Here is a 19,093-nt window from a genome sequence, read left to right on the forward strand (position 1 = left end):
TTAACCAGCTTCTGGTGATGCTCTTCTTGCTGGTTGACCAGCAAAGACCTGCTGATCATGCTTTTCACCCACCTTGGTGATAATGGTTATTGGTTAATCATGCTGGCCAACCATCATATGGTGCTGCTTGGTCATACTGGTTGTTTAGCATGGTCAGATTATTCAGGTTTTTAGACCAGCTTAACTATTAAACCCAAATAAAAACAAACCCTGTGTTGTCCAGGAGATAACCAGCCTGACCTGCTTGTGCTGTTTCTCAGCAGGGTAAATATTAGGATATGACAATCCTTTATTATTCCCACAGTGGAGACATTCAATATACACATGCATATCTCCCTGTAAGAGACGAAACAAATATGAACTGTGTGTTCATATGTCATATATATTATATATGAGGATGTAAAATGTGAGTGCAAAATCACAGGTGCATACCTCACTCTCCAAAAAATCAACTTTACAGGTGAAAGATAAAACCTCCTTAACTTTCAATGGAAGAATTTCTATTGGTCCATTGATCTAGACATTTTAACAAAGTATAAGGGACAGTTTGTGTGTTTAAATCATGTAGTAACACTGCCAAAAACGGAGATACTTGTGTTTCATTGGATAGCGATGATATACACATTAACTTAACACATACATATAAATCCTCTATTGAAATTATCCAAAAACACAAGTTGACACATCTTCTTCTACAATGTTTTTCCTTATTTCTTCATTTAATTAGTTTTCTACATTGTAGATTAACATTAAAGACAATTAAAGGCAATTAAGTGATACGAAATTATGTCGAAAACAGTAAAAACAATCCCCTGATCTAAACCTAATCACCTCAGATGGTGATTTGAGGTGATTTGGGATGAGCTGGAGCTTCACAGCGTGAAGGAAAAGCAGCAACTATTGTTCAGCACCTCCAGGAACTCCTCCTTCAAGACGCTGAGAAAACTGTTCCAGGTGACTCTCCCTCATGAAGACACTGGGATTAAATTACCAAGTATTTTTGTGCAGATCTGTTCTCAAAGACAAATGTGCTACTTAGAAGAATCTAAAGTATAAAACATATACTGTTTTTTTTTAACACGTTTTGTTTATAAAATAATTACTCATGTGTTCCTGCATAGCTTATAGTATTCAATATTAAATTTACAATGTAACTAACCATAAAAAGAAAACAAATTAAATAAGATGAGGTGTGTCCAAACTTTTGACTGGTTTTGTATATATTATTAGTTTAGCCAAGTAACCTGTGACTGATATGTTGAATTCATGTTTAAACATTATTATTTTTTTTTTTTTAGTTTATATTTATATATTACTTATTTATTTAGGGGTTCCTTAAATAATTCCTTTTTTTTATTCTAATAATATTATATTATTAACTAAATATGTCCACATGTATAAAACAGTATGATAAATAAACATATATTAACAGTATTATACATACTAATGCTATGCTTATATGATGGAAATTAACCTCCTCTATTCATAACTGAAATATGATTAAATATTGTTCAGTAGATCTATCTATCTATCTATCTGTCTGTCTGTCTGCAAATCACTAAACTAAACAGGCGTCTCCGCCGAAGCTGATTGGACCAGGCACACGCTTATACCCGCCCACCTTTTTCTAATCTACACCGTCCGTCCAATAGGGAGGAGCCACTAAAATCAGCCAGTGAGAAGCTGAGGAGGCAGCCACGTCCCAAGCACAACATAAACAACGGCAGCTCTGCAGGGTCAGGAGAATGATCAGCAGAACCGGGTCAGAGCGCCGCTCCGAGTTCTGTGCTGTGCTGCAGGTCGGGTTCGGGCTGTGATCGGGTTCGGTACCGCAGGGATGGAGACTGGGTTCCGGCAGTTATGGCAGGAGGTCCGCCTCTCGCCGCTCTCCTCGGTGAACATCGCGGCGCTGGCCGTGTTCCTGGTGGTGTTCTTCTTGTTCAGACACTTCGGGAGAACCAGGCGCTTCCTGAACATCCCCCCGGGCCCGACCCCGCTGCCCGTCGTGGGGAACTTCGGCAGTCTGGTCGTTCCTCCGTTCGTGCTGAAGCTGTTCGCGCGCCGCGGGGATTATGAGAACAGCCAGGCGCACCCGCTGTCCCCGCAGGTGGGCCTGATGCAGCTCTCCCGGCTGTACGGGAACGTCTACAGCATCTTCGTGGGGAATCAGCTGCTGGTGGTGCTGAACGGATATGAGATGGTTAAAGACGCGATGACCAACTACACAGAGGTGTTCTCAGACCGACCTGACATCCCTCTGGTTTCTATACTCACCAAAAGAAAAGGTAAGAAAGAGCCTGGCCTTCATTTACCTATATAATCCAAACTGCGAGCCTACAGCTCACTCTGTACAGCTAACGTTACAGTATTTAAGTACTTAAGTACAGAAGTGAAGTACATCTCTGGTTATACTAATAGGATGTATAATAATCTCTTCTCATCATTATTAAAATATGTTTAGTTTATGGTTAAACATTATTTTGTTTTTATTTTGGATCTAGATTTTTTCTAAGTAAAGGCCAAATATTATTTCACCAATCACACCATGTTCTAAACAATTGAATGTCATTTTAAAAAGCTGGCACACAAAAATCTATGGAGTTAATTTTGTGTCTAAAGTTTTAAACAAAAATAAAAAGTTTAAGAATCAAAAGGAAAAAATTATATGCTGCAAATTAAAAATCATTTTTGTGTTTTTGTGGATTTTGCTACTAAAGTCTTTTGCATCTGAAATCTCTTGTTTGCTTAATATCTACATAATCTGCATATTGACTGCAGATGATATTGACATGATATTGAGTTGATATTTTTGCATAAAATATTTGGCACAAAATTAACAGAAATTAAATAAAACAATCTCCTTACCAATTTTACATACATTTTTACTGTACATGGGCACATTTTGGGGTTCAAATTCACATTTCAGCTTGGGCCATTGCACTGTGGCCCCACCTCTAGAGCCACTAGAAAAAAACGGAGACCTATATGCATAGAACCAGTTGTTGTTTTGCTTTGGCTCAGAGAATACATTATTATTTCTAAATGTTATTGACATATAGCTTATTTTTGGCATGATACAGCTATGCATTTATGCATTTGTGAATTGCATGGTGTTCACAGATAGTGATTTCTGAGCCCAAGTGTTCCTGAGCTCATGCAGTGATTTTTACTAGAGAATATTTTTTTTAAATATAGTGCCACCTGAGGTCCCAAAGACCACCAGCAACATTAACTGTCGGCCTTGGTCTTTGCACATATGGATTTCTTCAGATTCCCTGAATCTTCTGTCAATGTTACGTACTGTAAAACACATGAGCTAAACCAAAAAATAAAATCTCCTGCATTGAGTGTCCAGCACAGTTTGTTTTTTGCTCATTCCAAATAGGTGAGTTAAACCAGATGTGTATGAGCACAGAAGTTCTTGTGCCAAAACTGAATACACCTGTAGTAAAGTGACATGATAAACCAGTTTCTGAACTAAAGCATGTCTTGGTCTGCAGGTATTGTGTTTGCACCCTATGGCACAGTCTGGAGAAGGCAGCGCAAGTTCTGCCACACGGCTCTACGAAATTTCGGGCTTGGCAAGCTGAGCCTGGAGCCTTGTATACACGAGGGCTTCACTATTGTTAAGGCTGAGCTGCTCAAACGAAGTCAGGAAGCAGGAGCAGCGGGAATGGACCTGACCCCCTTGATCAGCAACGCTGTGTCCAATGTCATTTCATCCATCAGCCTGGGCCAGCGCTTCCACCACCAAGACGAGGAGTTTCGCACCCAGCTGAACCTCATGGCCAGTGGGCTGGAGATCAGCGTCAACAGCCCTGCCCTTCTCATCAACATCTTCCCGTGGCTGTACTATTTACCTTTTGGTGTCTTCAAGCAGCTCCGCAAAGTAGAGAGGGACATCACAGCTTTCCTGAAGAAGATCATAGCCAAACACAGAGCCACTCTGGACCCAGAAAACCCCAGGGATTTCATAGACATCTACCTGATAGAGATGCTGGCACAGGAAAAAGCAGCAGAGCTTGAAGAAGGCGGATTCTCAGAAGAATATCTCTTCTTCATAATAGGTGACCTGTTTATTGCAGGCACTGATACCACCACTAACAGCATACTGTGGCTGGTGCTGTACATGTCTTTATATCCTGATGTTCAAGGTATGCACACAAACACCTATTAAAACATATAATTAAGTAGAGATATCAAATATCATCTAATTTATTAGCTATGCTGCATACTATCACATGCGTAGTGTTGCATGTTATGCAGAGTATTGTTTTATCACTAAAACAAACCGGGGGAGATAAGATCTAACCACACTAAGCCTTGATAGGGTTGGCCAATTTAGCAGGATATCTGCAGTACAAGTAATATTGTAATTAACAAATGACATGCACAAGATAAACCCTTGTTTGGTTCACATACATTTTGTATGAATTTTATGCTAGAAGAAAATGTACGTTTTATGTGGAAATTTACCTATGTAGACCATAAGTGATCATTTTCATATAATAAGTCATTATTTTATGGTGCACCTAAGAGGCCATGGCTAGAAATAAAATGTTTGCATAGGAAAGGCAATTTTTTAACAAAGTTTTGCATTACCTACTTTTTACTGTTTTTCTAATCACAGCTCCTGTGCACATGCATTTGTTGACATGCTGAAAGATATACAATCAGCATCTGAAATGAAATAAGCATGTGGACTAAGGCAGTAGTGTAATATTTACAGGATTTTACACAAATATGACTCTCTCTAATACAGTATATGGGGCATCAACTGACTGGTTATAAAACTGCTATTTTAGAGTAAAAATGTTAGATAAATTTGGTTTAATGCAAAATATAAACCAGGTGTTTTATAGTAAATCAATAGCTGGAATAATAATGAGAATAAAGTGAGTAGTTACTTTATGTCTTAACAATAAGAAAATGTGCTTTAATGCACATGCCTATAAATGGTACTACATTATTGTGCATTCATGCATATGTCTATAAAATTGTACTACAAAAATTTGCATGCCTATAAATGGTACTAGATAAATATCCGTAAATGCAAGTCTAAAAAAATGGTACTTAATAAATGTGCTTTAATGCACATGCCTATATATGGTACTACATAAATGTGCATGACTATAAATGGTGTTACATAAATGTGCATTACTATAAATGATACTACCTAAAAGTGCATGTCTATAAATGGTACTACATGCGTGTGCATGACTATAAATGGTACTACATAAATGTGCATGACTATAAATGATACTACATAAATGTGCATGCCTATAAATGGTACTACATACATGTGCATGACTATAAATGGTGTTACATAAATGTGCATGTCTATGAATGGTAGTACATGAATATGCTTAAATGCACATGTCTATAAATGGTACCTAATACATGTGCTTTAATGCACATGCCTATGAATGGTACTACATAAACATGCATGACTATAAATGGTACTACATGAATATGCTTGAATGTCTTTAAATGGTACTTAATAAATATACTTTAATGCACATGCCTATAATTGGTACTACATAAATGTGTTTTAATACACATGCCTTTAATTAAAATTTGACATAAATGTGAATGCATATAAATAATACTATATAAATGCACATGCCTATGAATGGTACTACATAAATGTGCATGCCTATAAATGGTACTACAATAAACCAAAAGTGCAAAATGTGTGAATACCGCTTTGTTCTGCATACTCCGTCACTCTATGACAGAGTAAAACATTAGTAAATCTGCTCCATTGTTTGTCTGAAAAGGACTATCTGAGTGGTGGATAACTGTGGTCCTGAAGGGGCCAGCTCCTGTACTGTTTAGTGACTTTTCTGCTCAAACACACCCAAATCTAACAGGTGTTATTAGAGCAGAAAGATAAATAAACAGCGCTGGACTCCGGCACCACGTTCCCCACCCTGACCTGACCGTTCACCTAAAACACTGTTGTTTCCTTGACCCTGCAGAGAAAGTTCAGAAAGAGATCGATGCCGTGGTGGGATCAGGGCGACTTCCATCTCTGACTGATAAGGGAACTCTACCGTACACAGAGGCCACAATCATGGAGGTCCAGAGAATGACGGTGGTGGTGCCGCTCTCCATACCTCACATGGCCTCCAAGACCACAGGTTAAGAAGTGAAACCAATGTCTTGTGATCTTTATATCATGTTGTTTTCCTTATCCTTAAAACCAGAAGCATGTGAGCAGAGTATGAAAAAAGCAGCTTTGTGATCTAAATCTGTCTTTTCACAGAATTTCGAGGGTACACGATTCCTAAGGGCACTGTTATCATCCCCAATCTCTGGTCAGTCCATAGAGATCCTACTGTGTGGGAGAATCCGGATGACTTCTGTCCGTCACGCTTTCTAGATGAACAGGGACAACTTCTGAGGAGCGAATATTTCATTCCATTTGGAATAGGTACACTTTTACACACACTACTTGCAAATTACACCAATCGAGCATAACATTCTAAATGATGACCACCTCTTTTTTTCTACAGCCCTTTATCCATTAGTCAGCTTTGCTAAGCATATAGTAGCACTTTGTAAATCTATAATTATAGACTATAGTTCTCTGCATAGTGCATACTGTATTATTCTACTTTCACCCTGTTCGTCAATGATCAGGACCCCAAAGAACCACCACAGAACAACTATTATTTGAGTGATGGGTCATTTTCAGTAAGTGAACAGTGTGTTTAAAAACTCCAGCAGCACCGCTGTGTCTGATTTATTCATACCTGCACAATACGAACATTTTCATTTCACTGCAGTGCTGAGAATGTCCTGATGAGAAAACAGCCCCAGTCAGGAGTAAAATAGAGGCCTAACATATAAACAACTGAATGTAAAGGCTGTGTGAGCTTTGTTTACAGGACAGACAATTTACTCCCCTATTCTGGCTTACAACAAAGAGAAGTTGTTTTGTAAGAAGAAGTAACTAGAAGATAGACAGTGAGTTTTGAAACTCCTGACTGTGGCCTTACATAACTATTGTTTTCTGTGTATATACAGTATTTACAGTTCTGGAGTTTTCTGAATCAGTTTCTCTGATTTTGCTATTTATATGTATATGTTTGAGTAAAATTAACATGTTGTTTTATTCTATAAACTACAGACATTTCTCCTAAATTCCAAATAAAATATTGTCATTTAGAGGATTTATTTGCAGAAAATGAGAAATAGCTAAAATAAAAAAAAGATGCAGAGCTTTCAGACCTCAAAAAATACAAAGAAAACAAGTTCATAATTATATTTCATATTCAGTTTTAAGAGTTCAGAAATCAACATTTGGTGGAATAACCCTGGTTTTTAATCACAGTGTTCATGCATCTTGGCATGTTCTCCTCCACCAGTCTTACACACCGCTTTTGGATAACTTTATGCCACTCCTGGTGCAAAAAAATTCAAGCAGTTCAGTTTGGTTTGATGGTTGTGATCATTCATCTTCCTGAATTATATTCCAGAAGTTTTCAATTTGGTAAAATCAAAGAAACTCACAATTTTTAATCTATATATTGACATAGTGATTCTGGAGTCCCTGCATGTACCTAAATATACATTTAAGATAATAGCAGTATAATACTCTGCTGACAAATCCATCCCAAAACCTGCAGACTGGCTGATAGCTGGTTTAGAATAGTTTAATCTGTTATTTTATTGAGTAAGGGGGTTGAAAAGCTGATCATTTAGGCAAGTGGCTTTTATCACCACCACTGTCTCCAGAACAGTATATTTTACACTGTGCTGAATTATTTATTATAACAATAAATTATAAAATGTTAAATGTTTATACTAATATTTGATATGAAAGTGATATTTAATCATTAATGATCTTCTCTGGTCTGTTCTCAGGTCGGAGGGTGTGTATGGGGGAGCAACTGGCAAAGATGGAGCTTTTCCTAATGTTCACCTGCATGATGCAGGCCTTCACCTTCAGCCTTCCAGAGGGCCATCAGCCTCCACCCATGAATGGGCGCTTTGGCCTCACGCTGGCCCCCTACCCATACAAAGTCTGTATAACGCCACGCTGATCCAGATCACTATCAGATGGCAGGGCCAGTTCTATTTTGAAACTTGATCTTAATGCTATAGTGCTTTTATAAAAACTGTACTGGGCTGTGACCAGTACTTTGCACTTGAAACTCAGCTGGCATCCATAGGAGGGCTACTGTTCATATACATACCAGTGTGATTTTAGTTTTAGTTGGATTGGTTTGTTTATTGGTTATTTCATAACATCATTTGAAACATTTCAATGTTTTTGTTTTAGGCCTGTAACTGTTTTTAGTGGATTATGTATTGTTCCAGAAAGTATTGCTGTAAACAATATTATTGTCATTTTGAGACCATTTTATGACACTGATTTAACGATAATATTCTAAAATTATAATAATACAGTTACACCCCTTTCAAAAGGGATGAACTCTTAATTATCAGGAATATATATGGTTATGTTAATATACTGTAAGATATGTTGATAATGTAATTATTGCGAGAGGCATACTGTTTTTTTAAAAGATGTTCCAAACTATTTCAAACTTTTGAAAAGGAAACTATGGCATTTCACAACTTTTGAAACTTTTCAGCTTTTGCACTTTCATAGGATCTATGATGGGACTCTCTCCCTCTTTTACCCTTCGTCTTAAATATATGCACTTTATTCAAATGTTGCTTACATTAATTTAATGTAATATTAATATTTTTAATTTATCCATTTTACCATTTCATTTAGGAATGAAAGGTACATTGCACCAAAGTTCATTTCCATTTTTGTTGCTGTAAAACAATGAACAATCAAATGTAGTTGATATTTAGTATTACATTTTATTTCAACACATTTATGATCTGCTGTGAATTGATACGGTTGATACGCACATTTCATTTAACAGCCCTCAAAATGAACTCATGGAACTGAAATAAGCATGAAATACAAGTAAAACAATGTATGCTGCTTTCTATGCACTTCTAATGCAATTTGCTGACCTACTTACAGCATTTCCACGTGGGTAGAGCCACTTAAAGCCAGATGCTCAAAATATATGTTATGATAAGCTGCAATAAAGAAAATAATGAAATCACTGTTTTATTACAGTGGTATATGCTGTTGATACAGCTCAGGCTGTTTATGGCTGTGTTTTCCTCTTTATTACAAATATCTGCAGATTTTGCATGCTGGCTGTCTTTTGAAATGCACATTGAACTATAAAATGCACCCTTCAGTATAAAATACATTTATAAAAAGTATAAAATAAGACTGTACTCATGGATCTCATGGGTATGAATTGTTCTCTGTTTTTTCTGCTTGATGTCTTGTAACAGGGCCTCAGTGGGAATGAGGTATTTGGCCTATTTTGGACAATCCTGTTAAAATAGAGAAATAAATAAATAAATAAAAACATGTATTTGTGTTGAAAATGCTTTCTTTTATTCAAAATTGACTCATATAATTTTTACTTATAAAATATTATACTTATAGCAAGAAGGGAGCAGGGAGTTTCAGGTTTTCTCTGTACCACCTGAGCTTGACAAATGCATTCACATCACTGTAAATATAGTTACATATATAGTCACAGATATATATTTACAATAATATTACAAGCAAAGACACAAACACACATGAAACAATACAACATTAGCCTAACTCATTCTAACATTACATCAGCACTGAAGCTTGGTGGAAAAAGCTTGTTCTTTGCATTTATTCAGTAAGCAAAATTGAGAGAATATTCATTAAATTGAGGGACTCATTTAAGCCTGTAAATATCAATTTTCTACTTAGGGAATATATATCTTTATTAAGGCTGAAAAAATTATATGAGAAATTAAAAATGATAAAATATAACACCAAATAGAATGACATTCCTGAAGTTTGATATTTTGGAACACACTGTGTGCAAGGCGTCATGAAATCTGAAGATAACCAAAGGATTTTGGGTTTGGGTTTGTGTCCTACGTCATGGGTCTTTAAGCAGGACAATGACCAATGACCCAAACATATTTCAAAAAGCACCCAGAGATGAATGGAAACAAAGTGCTGGATTCTGAAGTTCCCAGGAAATGAGTCTGCATCTAAATCCTATTGAACACCTGGAGATATCTTAAAATTGCTGTTGGGAGAAGCCCCCCTTCGAATATGAGAGAGATGGAGTAGTTGAAAGGTGTAAGAAGCTAGTTGATGGTCATAGGAAGGGACTGATTTTATTTATTTATTTATTTTTTTCTGAAGGGTGTGCAACCAAATATTATGCTTTGCATGAAATTATATACATTTTGGTGGGGACTTTGGTCCGTGGACAGCACCTTACCTATAAGGAGTGGACAATCTTTAATCGCCTAAGAACAGGGGTAGGGCGCTTTGGTGTGATAATGATGAAATGGGATCACAAACGGTGGAACATGTGATGACCAGCTGCCCCAAATTCCGCACACCAAATGGCACTCATGGTTTAATTGACTTGGATGATAAAACACTGGATTGGCTTGCAGCAATATAACTGAAGGTCTGAGGATATATGCCAGAGAGAGAGAAAGAGAGAGAAATTTTGAGTCCAGACCTGAAGTTCATTAAGAATCTTTGGGATGTGCTGGAGAAGGATTTGTGCAGTGGTCAGACTCTTCCATCATCCAAAAAAAAAAAGTCCATCGGCCCTTGGGCTTGGGGTCTTCGGAGCGCCGAAGGTCGCTGGTTCGAGACCGGGTCCGGGCGGTCTTCTTCTAGAATTTCCCCTCAGGGAATACTCAATAAAGTGTCTATCTATCTATCTATCTATCTATCTATCTATCTATCTATCTATCTGAATGCAGCACTGGATTGAAATAAATCTTCTGACATTGCAGAATATAATTGAAACAATGCCACAGTGAATGATTCAAAGAAATATTAGAATGCGTGAACTTTTTTTTTATTATTAATATCATCTTTTTTCCCTGTTTCTGTGTTGTCCCAATACACGCAAAGCAAATAAACATGTGTATAACAAAACGTGTGATTGCAGTAATTTTCTGGAAGAAATACATAACTTTCTGGAAAGATTTCAGGGGTCCCACCACTTTTGGCCATATGACTGTATGGAGAAGTGTGTGAAAGGTCGTGGCCTAGAAATGAGCTCCTGAGCACAGTGACCTTCCTTCCTCCTGCTGCAGAGAGCCAGCAGTCCTGCAGGATCCACAGCTCCACACAGAGCCATGGCCTTCTTCACCCACCAGATCAGCAGATCCCTCTGCTCCTCTGCGGCCAGAAACGCAGCTATTAAACACATCACTGTAATCGGAGGAGGATTAATGGGTGCAGGAATCGCGCAGGTAAACACGATTCAGTGCAGTTTAGATTAGCTGGCGGCGAGATTAGCTAAAGCTAGCTAGCGGCTAACTGACGTTAGCTTAGCTTCATGCTAACTCCTCAGCTCATTATATGTTTGCAATAGGTTCGAGTTTAAGCAAACATGCCGACGCCTTAATAACTTTTGTGCTGCGTTAAGTCGTTACGTTAGATAGCTGCTAGCTAGGTTAAGTTGTTAAATGTTGTGGCACATAAGATAAGCTTGCTAGTTGCTAATTCTCCGTTCCACCTTAAATAGCGCACAAGTTCGACTTCTTTCTGGTGCGTGTACCTACTGTACGGAGTGGAAGGGCTGCACTTTTTAAGGTGGACTTGAAAATAACAACCAAAGTCAATCTCAACTTTGTCCCAGATAACCTAATTTAGCCAGGTTAACTCACATTACAACTCATTCAGGTAGAAATGTAGCAAAATACAGCAAAATAGTAAAAAAAAAAAAAAAAAAAATATATATATATATATATATATATATATATATATATATATATATATATATATATATATATATCTCCAAGTTAAGTAAAGCTAAATTATTTACCAGTGGTGGATTTCTTACAGTCCGATAACCCAGAATGCACCTTGCACCAGGATCTTTAAGTTACACTTTTTGAAAATAGTACTGCTGTGTGATTAAAATAAAGTTTGAAATTATTTTAAGGCGAGAATGTAGTGGTTTACATTTCAGATATGTGGTTTATTTGTTAAGAAAGCGGCGATGTAAAAAGGCCCTTAACGTTTTTGGAACAGAGCTTTCCTCTCCTCTCCCCTGAGAGGGTGATGTCATCAAGTAAGTTAGGTACAGGTACAAATGAAATTACAGCCACATGAATACTCATATTAGATAACTTAAATCATCCAAATTATACAGTTTTTTTTTTTTATAAACTACCTGTGCACTTTCAAAGTTCTCACTTTTTTATATCAGAATTCTACAAATGAAGTGAGAAGCTACTTTAAGCTTGTAAATGGTGTAGTAGTAGTGATTTTCATGGGCAAAGCTATGCTCTTATTGCTAGTATGGTCAGCCTGTTGGGAGCATCAGCTAAAAGCGCTGTATTTCAGATTGATAGGAGTGAACAGGGGTGGGTTATTCGACAAAAGTTCCTACTCGTTACCAAAAACTTTGTGAACATGTCAGTCTTTTAATAGAATTTCATTAAGTCTGACAGTGGTAACTATTACAAATTAAGATTAGCACAAAACACTAAGCTAGGCCTGCCACAATACCCTTTTTACTGGACATATAATATATTAGTGTAAAAATGAGCGCCACAAATATAACAATTGTATAAGAGCATTAAAGTGTAATTTTGTCCAATTAAAAATCAAAGAACCTTTAATGATTAGGAATATTTATACATTGTGGACATAGGGCTGTTGGTTTGCTTGTTTGAGTTTTGAGTTTTGAGAAACAGTAATGCAGTCCAGAGACTGAAGCAGATAAACCGAATTAGATCTTACACTTAAATGAGCCTTAAAATAAAATAAAATATATATTTTTTCCTCACACTGTCTTTTTTTTCAGGTTGCTGCAACAACAGGGCATTCAGTAGTGCTGGTGGACATGTCTGAAGACATCCTGAAAAAGTCTGCCAAGAGCATTGAGGGCAGCCTGAAGAGAGTGGTGAAGAAGAAGTTTGCAGACAAACCTGAGGTCGGGTTTCTAGTGCAGTGATGTTTAGCTGAAGTTGAACTTTTATTTTTATCTCTCACAAAATACAAAATTACGTTCTTAACAATCATTTGGTACATTTACCTCCGTCAGGTGCTGACTAGACAAGACTATTCAACACAAACAGCTGTTTAGCCGAGATAACAGAATGCAAGACTATCACAAATTAAAAACATATTGTAGACTGTATTGTAGGGCCCTAAAACTACGCCATATTTATTACATAATTGCTGGATCCAATTGTTTGATCATAGTTTTTATGCTGATTACAGTTGTTAAGATACAGTCTTTAGATTTCACAGTCATATAAATGTTTATGCTGTTGGTGTATCATAGTGAGTTACATTGGCTACCCCTTGGCAGAGTAGGGTTCAGATCTCTAGTCAGGCAAGCATAATACATAACACCGAAACTGTTTAATTTATGTCATTTGGAAGCATTTTAAACTTTGTATGTGTCCATTCATCAGAAAAAATGACACCGTGTAAAGAACTGCCAGATTCAAAAAAAAAGGAGAAGCAAGGTTTTTGTCAGACAGTGCCAAAAAATAAATGTAAAAAAAAAACAGTAACTATTTGTTGTTGCAATACATGGTATCTTCATACATTTACGTTTTGTTTTAATTATTGTTTATTTTCAGTTAGGTAGTTAATTTTAATGCTGAACAACTGCATGCTCCAGTAGAAAGAGAGCCATGATGCATTGCATTGTGTGAAATCTTAAATAGTTACTGTATCCATGCTTTTTTACATTTACAGTACCAGTAATTGTGATATTGGGTGTTTAGTAAAGGTATTTAAAAGACAACATCCAGACATTTTGATCACTCCAGTCAATTATTTATGTCTATATTAATGATCACCTAAACTAAAACTATAACTGTGACAGGCCTATCTATAACACTGAAAAACATCCACATGCCATTTTCCCCCTCTGTTAATCAGGCTGGAGAAGAGTTTCTTCAGAAGGCGATGAAGAACATCTCGACAAGTACAGACGCTGCTGCAGTGGTGCAGAAAACTGACTTGGTGGTGGAGGCCATTGTGGAGAATCTCAAAGTTAAACAGGATCTCTTTTCTACACTGGATAAAGTGGCTCCAGAGTAAGTATGAACAAGTCACTCAGAAATTAGATTTCAGTTTTATTTTAGTTCATTTCTCAGTAGCTGCTTGTTCAAACAATCCAAAACTGAATTGTAAGCTGACGCTCAGTGCCACCTAAAAACGTAGAATAGATGTTTGTTCATTATTTAAGGTTTGCTTAAAAAACAAAAAAGATTTTACATACAGTTTTGCAATGTTTTTGTTTGCTTAGCTATAAAACAAGTGGTAGTGGTTGTTATAAATTTAAACTATTTAAAATAGATTGTTACAAAATGATGTACATAAGGCATAGAGCAAGTTATCCACCTAATAAAATAATAATAATAAAACAATAATGAAGTTTTTTCCACTGCATGGTGCCTACACTATTCAACAGATATACCACAAAAATAGGAAATAGGTGGAAAAGTTAGGAGATTAAAATAAAAATTTGAATCCCTTTTTATTTTATTTTTTATACCAGTGTTTTGGAAATTCGTTTTTTTGCTGATCACGGCTAGACATTGGAGGTTAATCTGAATCCTGCTTTATGATGTCTGAAGCAATTCCTGAATAAATTGTGTCTGTCAGAGCAGGGAAAACACTAATCCGTGCCAGAGTGTTTGTGGAGCAGTAACTGTGCTTTCAGTGCTTATCACCAGGGGGATAAACAGAGCCATATTGGAGATTGCATATCAGCTGATGTCAGCAGAAAGTGCAGGATGGCGATATTGAAGAGACAAAAAAAAAAAAATCTCACCTGATAAGCCTGTGTGATGAGATTTCTTCCTGTAGGGTTGTAGAGTGTATAGTTTGTAAAAGTATGATAGATAGCTAGATAGCATTGCTATCAGCCATGAAATGAAATAATGAAAAAGCTTAGTCATGATGTTGAACACAAACTGTCACATTTGCTATTCTGTTCTTATTCTTCTTCTTTGTTTTTTGGCAGACACACCATTTTTGCCAGCAACACATCCTCCCTGCCTATTGCAGACATTGCCAGTTCCACAGCCCGGTTAGATCGATTTGGGGGTCTCCACTTCTTCAACCCTGTTCCCATGATGAAGCTAGTTGAGGTAAGAAGGATTGATGCATGGTAATATCTGTTTTGACCTATTAGATTAATATGTAATGCCTTAGTGTCCTCTTAGCATAGCTTGAATTTCATAAGCCCAGGAATTGCAAAATATGCTATTACTGTCTGAATTACAAAACACATAGAAAATGTTGAACGTGGTGATTGTAAAGAGTGACAGTGTTCTCCTGCAAGCGTGTTCAACTGTCTGATGTTGTATTAGCAGCAGCTTAAGAAAAGATGGCTCGCATCATCTAACTCAGAAGAGCAACATATTAGCTGTGATTTTCCCAGCTGTTAAGTTAAAGGGAGTTAACTAGAAAATATGAATGAATAAATGAATGAAGTTACACTTATATAGCACCTTTCTAGAAACCCAAGGATGCTTTACAATTTGCATGTTTTACACACAACTATTCATACCCAGCAATCATCCACACACCGGTGAGAAGCGGCAGCCAATAGTGCATAGCGTACTCTCAGCTGGAAACCACCGTCCACCTGGAGGACTGCATCAAGCACCAAAGTATTTACACTGAGTGCAAATCCATATATGGGCACACAGTCATACGTACATTTTTTACACACACAATCCTATACATTACACATACCTATACATACATATACAAATCAATTTAGAGTATACATTTTTTTCCTGGGTAATTTTATCTGATCTCAACATTTTTGGACTGTGGGTGGAAACCGGAGTCCCCGGAGGAAACCTATGCAAACACAGGGAGAACATAGAAACTTCTCCAAGATAGGGACTTGAACCCAAAACCCTAGTGCTGGGAGGCAAACATGCTAACCACTAAGCCTCCATGCCAGCTTGGGAAATTTAGTGTAAAATGGGTAAAACTGGGTTTAAAAGAGTAAAGACAATATTATACTTCCTTGGAGCAAATCACCTACTACAGAACTTGTGACCGTTACCCTTTATAACTGCATTACTTCTCATTTTCATAATATGTTTTTAAAAATAATCTGGATAATCGACTTTTTTTTAGGTAATCAAAGCACCAGGAACAAGCCAACAAACGTTTGATGCTCTCATTGATTTCAGCAAAGCCTTAGGAAAACATCCTGTATCATGCAAAGTAAGTGTTACAATAAATATAAATAAATAATTTAAAGTTTTTAATGTTGTCAGGTCATTTCATGCTATAATTATTTTCTTTAAGGACACTCCAGGCTTTATTGTAAACCGGCTGCTTGTGCCTTACCTGATGGAGGCTGTCCGACTGCATGAGCGAGGTACACACCTCACATTCATGATGAGGATCAGCATATTGTATTTAAGGCATTTAGAAATAACTGTCAGTTTCAATGGAAATATTGTGTTTCAATAGGTCATGGTTCAAAAGAGGACATTGATGTAGCCATGAAGCTTGGTGCTGGATATCCTTTGGGGCCATTCGAGCTTCTGGACTATGTTGGTTTGGACACATCAAAGTTCATCATCGATGGTGAGGATTTCTGTACTAAATATCATATTGCAGCCATATTGCTATAAATATGATTCTAAAAGATATACATGGCAAGTCATCGGATAGCAGTATGTACATTTTTCTTTTAAGCGTTACTACAGGGGGTGTGGCTTGGGAACACACAAACCTGTATGTTGTGAGGTGCTATCTTGTGAGTGAGGCTGAACACTGGCAAATGATGTCCTTTCATGATTTAATAACTAAACTCCATAAAAGGATTATTTTTATTAATATACACTAAACTAAATTAACTAAATGATCTACCGTATTTTTTTGCACTAAAAGGTGCACCGGATTATAAGGTGTGCTATCAATAAACGTCTATTTTCTGGTTTATTTTCATCGCTGGATGTTAATCTACACAGATTTCTTTCCTGAAAACTTTCGTTTTAACTTCAGATATTCAGATTTCCACTAAAACTGGAGTATTAGTATTAGTATTAGCGGCTAACAGCTGTTGTTAGCGGGTAATGCTAATGCTGCTCCATAAGTGCTAGCCAGGGTTAGCAGCAAGCTACAGGCTGATAATGCTCACCTCTGAACGGCCAAAGAGCTAGCGATTAGCGCAGATAGCAGCTTATGCTAATGCTGCTCCAGTAGTGCTAGCCAGGGTTATTAGTATGCTACAGGCTGATAATGCTTATCTCTGAACGGCCAAAAAGCTAGGGCTTAGTGTGATTAGCAGCTAATGCTAATACAGCAGGAGAACTAAACTGAAACTCCTGTAAAACGCTGTACTTTAGTCGAGGGACTTCAATGCTCCTTACAAACTTCCTGGTAAAATTCATACACAAGGCACACAGGATTATAAGGCGCACTTACGATTTTGGGGAAAATTAAAGGATTTTAAGTGCAACTTATAGTATGAAAAATCTAGAAAAACAACACAAACTTTACTAATGAATCTATTTTGCTTGTGTCTCTGCAGGGTGGTATGAAACGGAACCTGAAAACCCACTGTTTTCACCAAGCCCACTGCTCAATAAACTGGTGGCCGAGGGAAAGCTGGGCAAGAAGACAGGAGAAGGCTTCTACAAGTACAAGTAATCAGAACCTGATCTGAGATGATGTAGAGAGAATCAGAGAGAGTGTGGAGCAGAGGAAAAGGACTGATTGATCATTAATCTACAGTTGAGCAACTATAAACAGTCAAGAGAAATGTTGGTGCCTTGCTGTAAAGATTTGTAAGATAATGTTTCATCATGAACTCTGGCCTTCATGATTAGTTTATATGTTTAACGTCACGCTGAACCAAGCTGTGGGTGAAATAATAATAAAAAAAAAAGCTTTACAAATAATCATTTGTCCTGACTGAAACGTTCATGACCTATTTTTTTTGTGGTTATTAACATATTGTTGCTTTTAGATTAATAACAGTAATAAATGTGCATGCATGTGTAAGGGTACATATAAAAGGACGAGTGTTAATATGTATAACTGCTACAAAACAAAGAGCATGTACAGTTGCGATTATACATTTGTTTTTTAGATTAAGATTTAATTCGAAGTGGTTTAACAGGCTTACATAAAAAAAGCTGTTTTGAAAGTACAGCTGTATTTACATGGTCCAATTTCACAGGCTTAAAACAATATACAATTTATGTCTGCCTTAAATCAAGAATCTACAAATATCAACATACTGATTTTTCCTTTCTTAAGATGCTTCTTTTAGACTTTATATTTCGGTCACCTTCAGTTATTGCTTGTTTTTGGGTCTTACTACCTTCAGTTCTGTCTTTAGTAATGACGAGCTGCTCGGTTGGGTTGAGGAGGCCAACTCTGCCAGTTAACCCCTTAAACCCATTGATTTGTGGTTCGCTTATTAATTCTATAGAAGGAACTAGAATGAAATATTTACTGTTTCGCATATTATTTGACATACCACAGGGTTCTATTTTAGGGCCTATTCTATGCTATTCTTTTTAGTGAAACTGATAGTAATTATGACTTTTGAGGATTTATAGAGTGTGAAGGATACCCTTACCTACATGAATGGTGTTTTTGTGCACATAGGAAATAATTTTGTAATCATTTATTTAGTTCATTATTAGTTTAATTAGTTAATTTGGTGGGAATATGTATTCTTAAGCCTTATCCAGATGGGATTAGTTTTTCAGGGGAACATCTGTAAAAAATATTTTTTTTATAATAGTTTTTGAACTTTCTCAGTTACATCGCGTTCAGTAGCTCCTCCATTTCCACTCGCTGTTGTGTTTTTACATGGATCTCCATGGAAACGAGTGCCCAAAATGTAATTAGCTATTTTATTAAACATGAGGAGATAAAACTCAGAGATCTGGACGGGACTAAAATTACCGGAGGACCACAGAGTTCAGTAAAAAACAGTAGATAATTCAGCCTGTATTTTTCTCAGAGGACGTTTGAGAAAAACACATTCACGGTCGTTCCAGATGG

The 19,093-nt window shown here is 36.9% G+C and overlaps 2 protein-coding genes across 2 annotated transcripts; both read left to right on the forward strand.

Annotated features, from left to right (window-relative positions):
• Positions 1–1,699: 1,699 nt before the first annotated feature.
• LOC103032979 (cytochrome P450 2U1) lies at positions 1,700–9,420 on the forward strand. The gene is made up of 5 exons (XM_007229468.4): positions 1,700–2,285; positions 3,501–4,154; positions 5,982–6,143; positions 6,269–6,436; positions 7,873–9,420. The coding sequence occupies exons 1-5, from the start codon at positions 1,838–1,840 to the stop codon at positions 8,049–8,051; spliced, it is 1,611 nt and encodes a 536-aa protein (XP_007229530.2). The 5' UTR covers positions 1,700–1,837; the 3' UTR covers positions 8,052–9,420.
• A 1,702-nt stretch (positions 9,421–11,122) lies between these two features.
• hadh (hydroxyacyl-CoA dehydrogenase) lies at positions 11,123–17,976 on the forward strand. The gene is made up of 8 exons (XM_007229469.4): positions 11,123–11,322; positions 12,885–13,013; positions 13,976–14,133; positions 15,066–15,192; positions 16,199–16,288; positions 16,373–16,445; positions 16,541–16,657; positions 17,607–17,976. The coding sequence occupies exons 1-8, from the start codon at positions 11,206–11,208 to the stop codon at positions 17,723–17,725; spliced, it is 930 nt and encodes a 309-aa protein (XP_007229531.1). The 5' UTR covers positions 11,123–11,205; the 3' UTR covers positions 17,726–17,976.
• Positions 17,977–19,093: the final 1,117 nt, after the last annotated feature.

This window comes from Astyanax mexicanus, chromosome 7 (assembly GCF_023375975.1).
Source record: "Astyanax mexicanus isolate ESR-SI-001 chromosome 7, AstMex3_surface, whole genome shotgun sequence".
Classification (NCBI taxonomy): domain Eukaryota; kingdom Metazoa; phylum Chordata; class Actinopteri; order Characiformes; family Acestrorhamphidae; genus Astyanax; species Astyanax mexicanus.

What these genes read in the sequence shown, in the direction of transcription:
- hadh (XM_007229469.4), top strand. Translation starts at nt 11,206, where the DNA reads ATGGCCTTCTTCACCCACCAGATCAGCAGATCCCTCTGCTCCTCTGCG. An exon ending in CTGGATAAAGTGGCTCCAGA is followed by an intron (nt 14,134 to 15,065) that starts GTAAGTATGAAC and finishes GTTTTTTGGCAG; the next exon opens with ACACACCATTTTTGCCAGCA. An exon ending in ATCAAAGTTCATCATCGATG is followed by an intron (nt 16,658 to 17,606) that starts GTGAGGATTTCT and finishes GTGTCTCTGCAG; the next exon opens with GGTGGTATGAAACGGAACCT.
- LOC103032979 (XM_007229468.4), top strand. Translation starts at nt 1,838, where the DNA reads ATGGAGACTGGGTTCCGGCAGTTATGGCAGGAGGTCCGCCTCTCGCCG. An exon ending in TTTATATCCTGATGTTCAAG is followed by an intron (nt 4,155 to 5,981) that starts GTATGCACACAA and finishes TTGACCCTGCAG; the next exon opens with AGAAAGTTCAGAAAGAGATC. An exon ending in CATGGCCTCCAAGACCACAG is followed by an intron (nt 6,144 to 6,268) that starts GTTAAGAAGTGA and finishes GTCTTTTCACAG; the next exon opens with AATTTCGAGGGTACACGATT.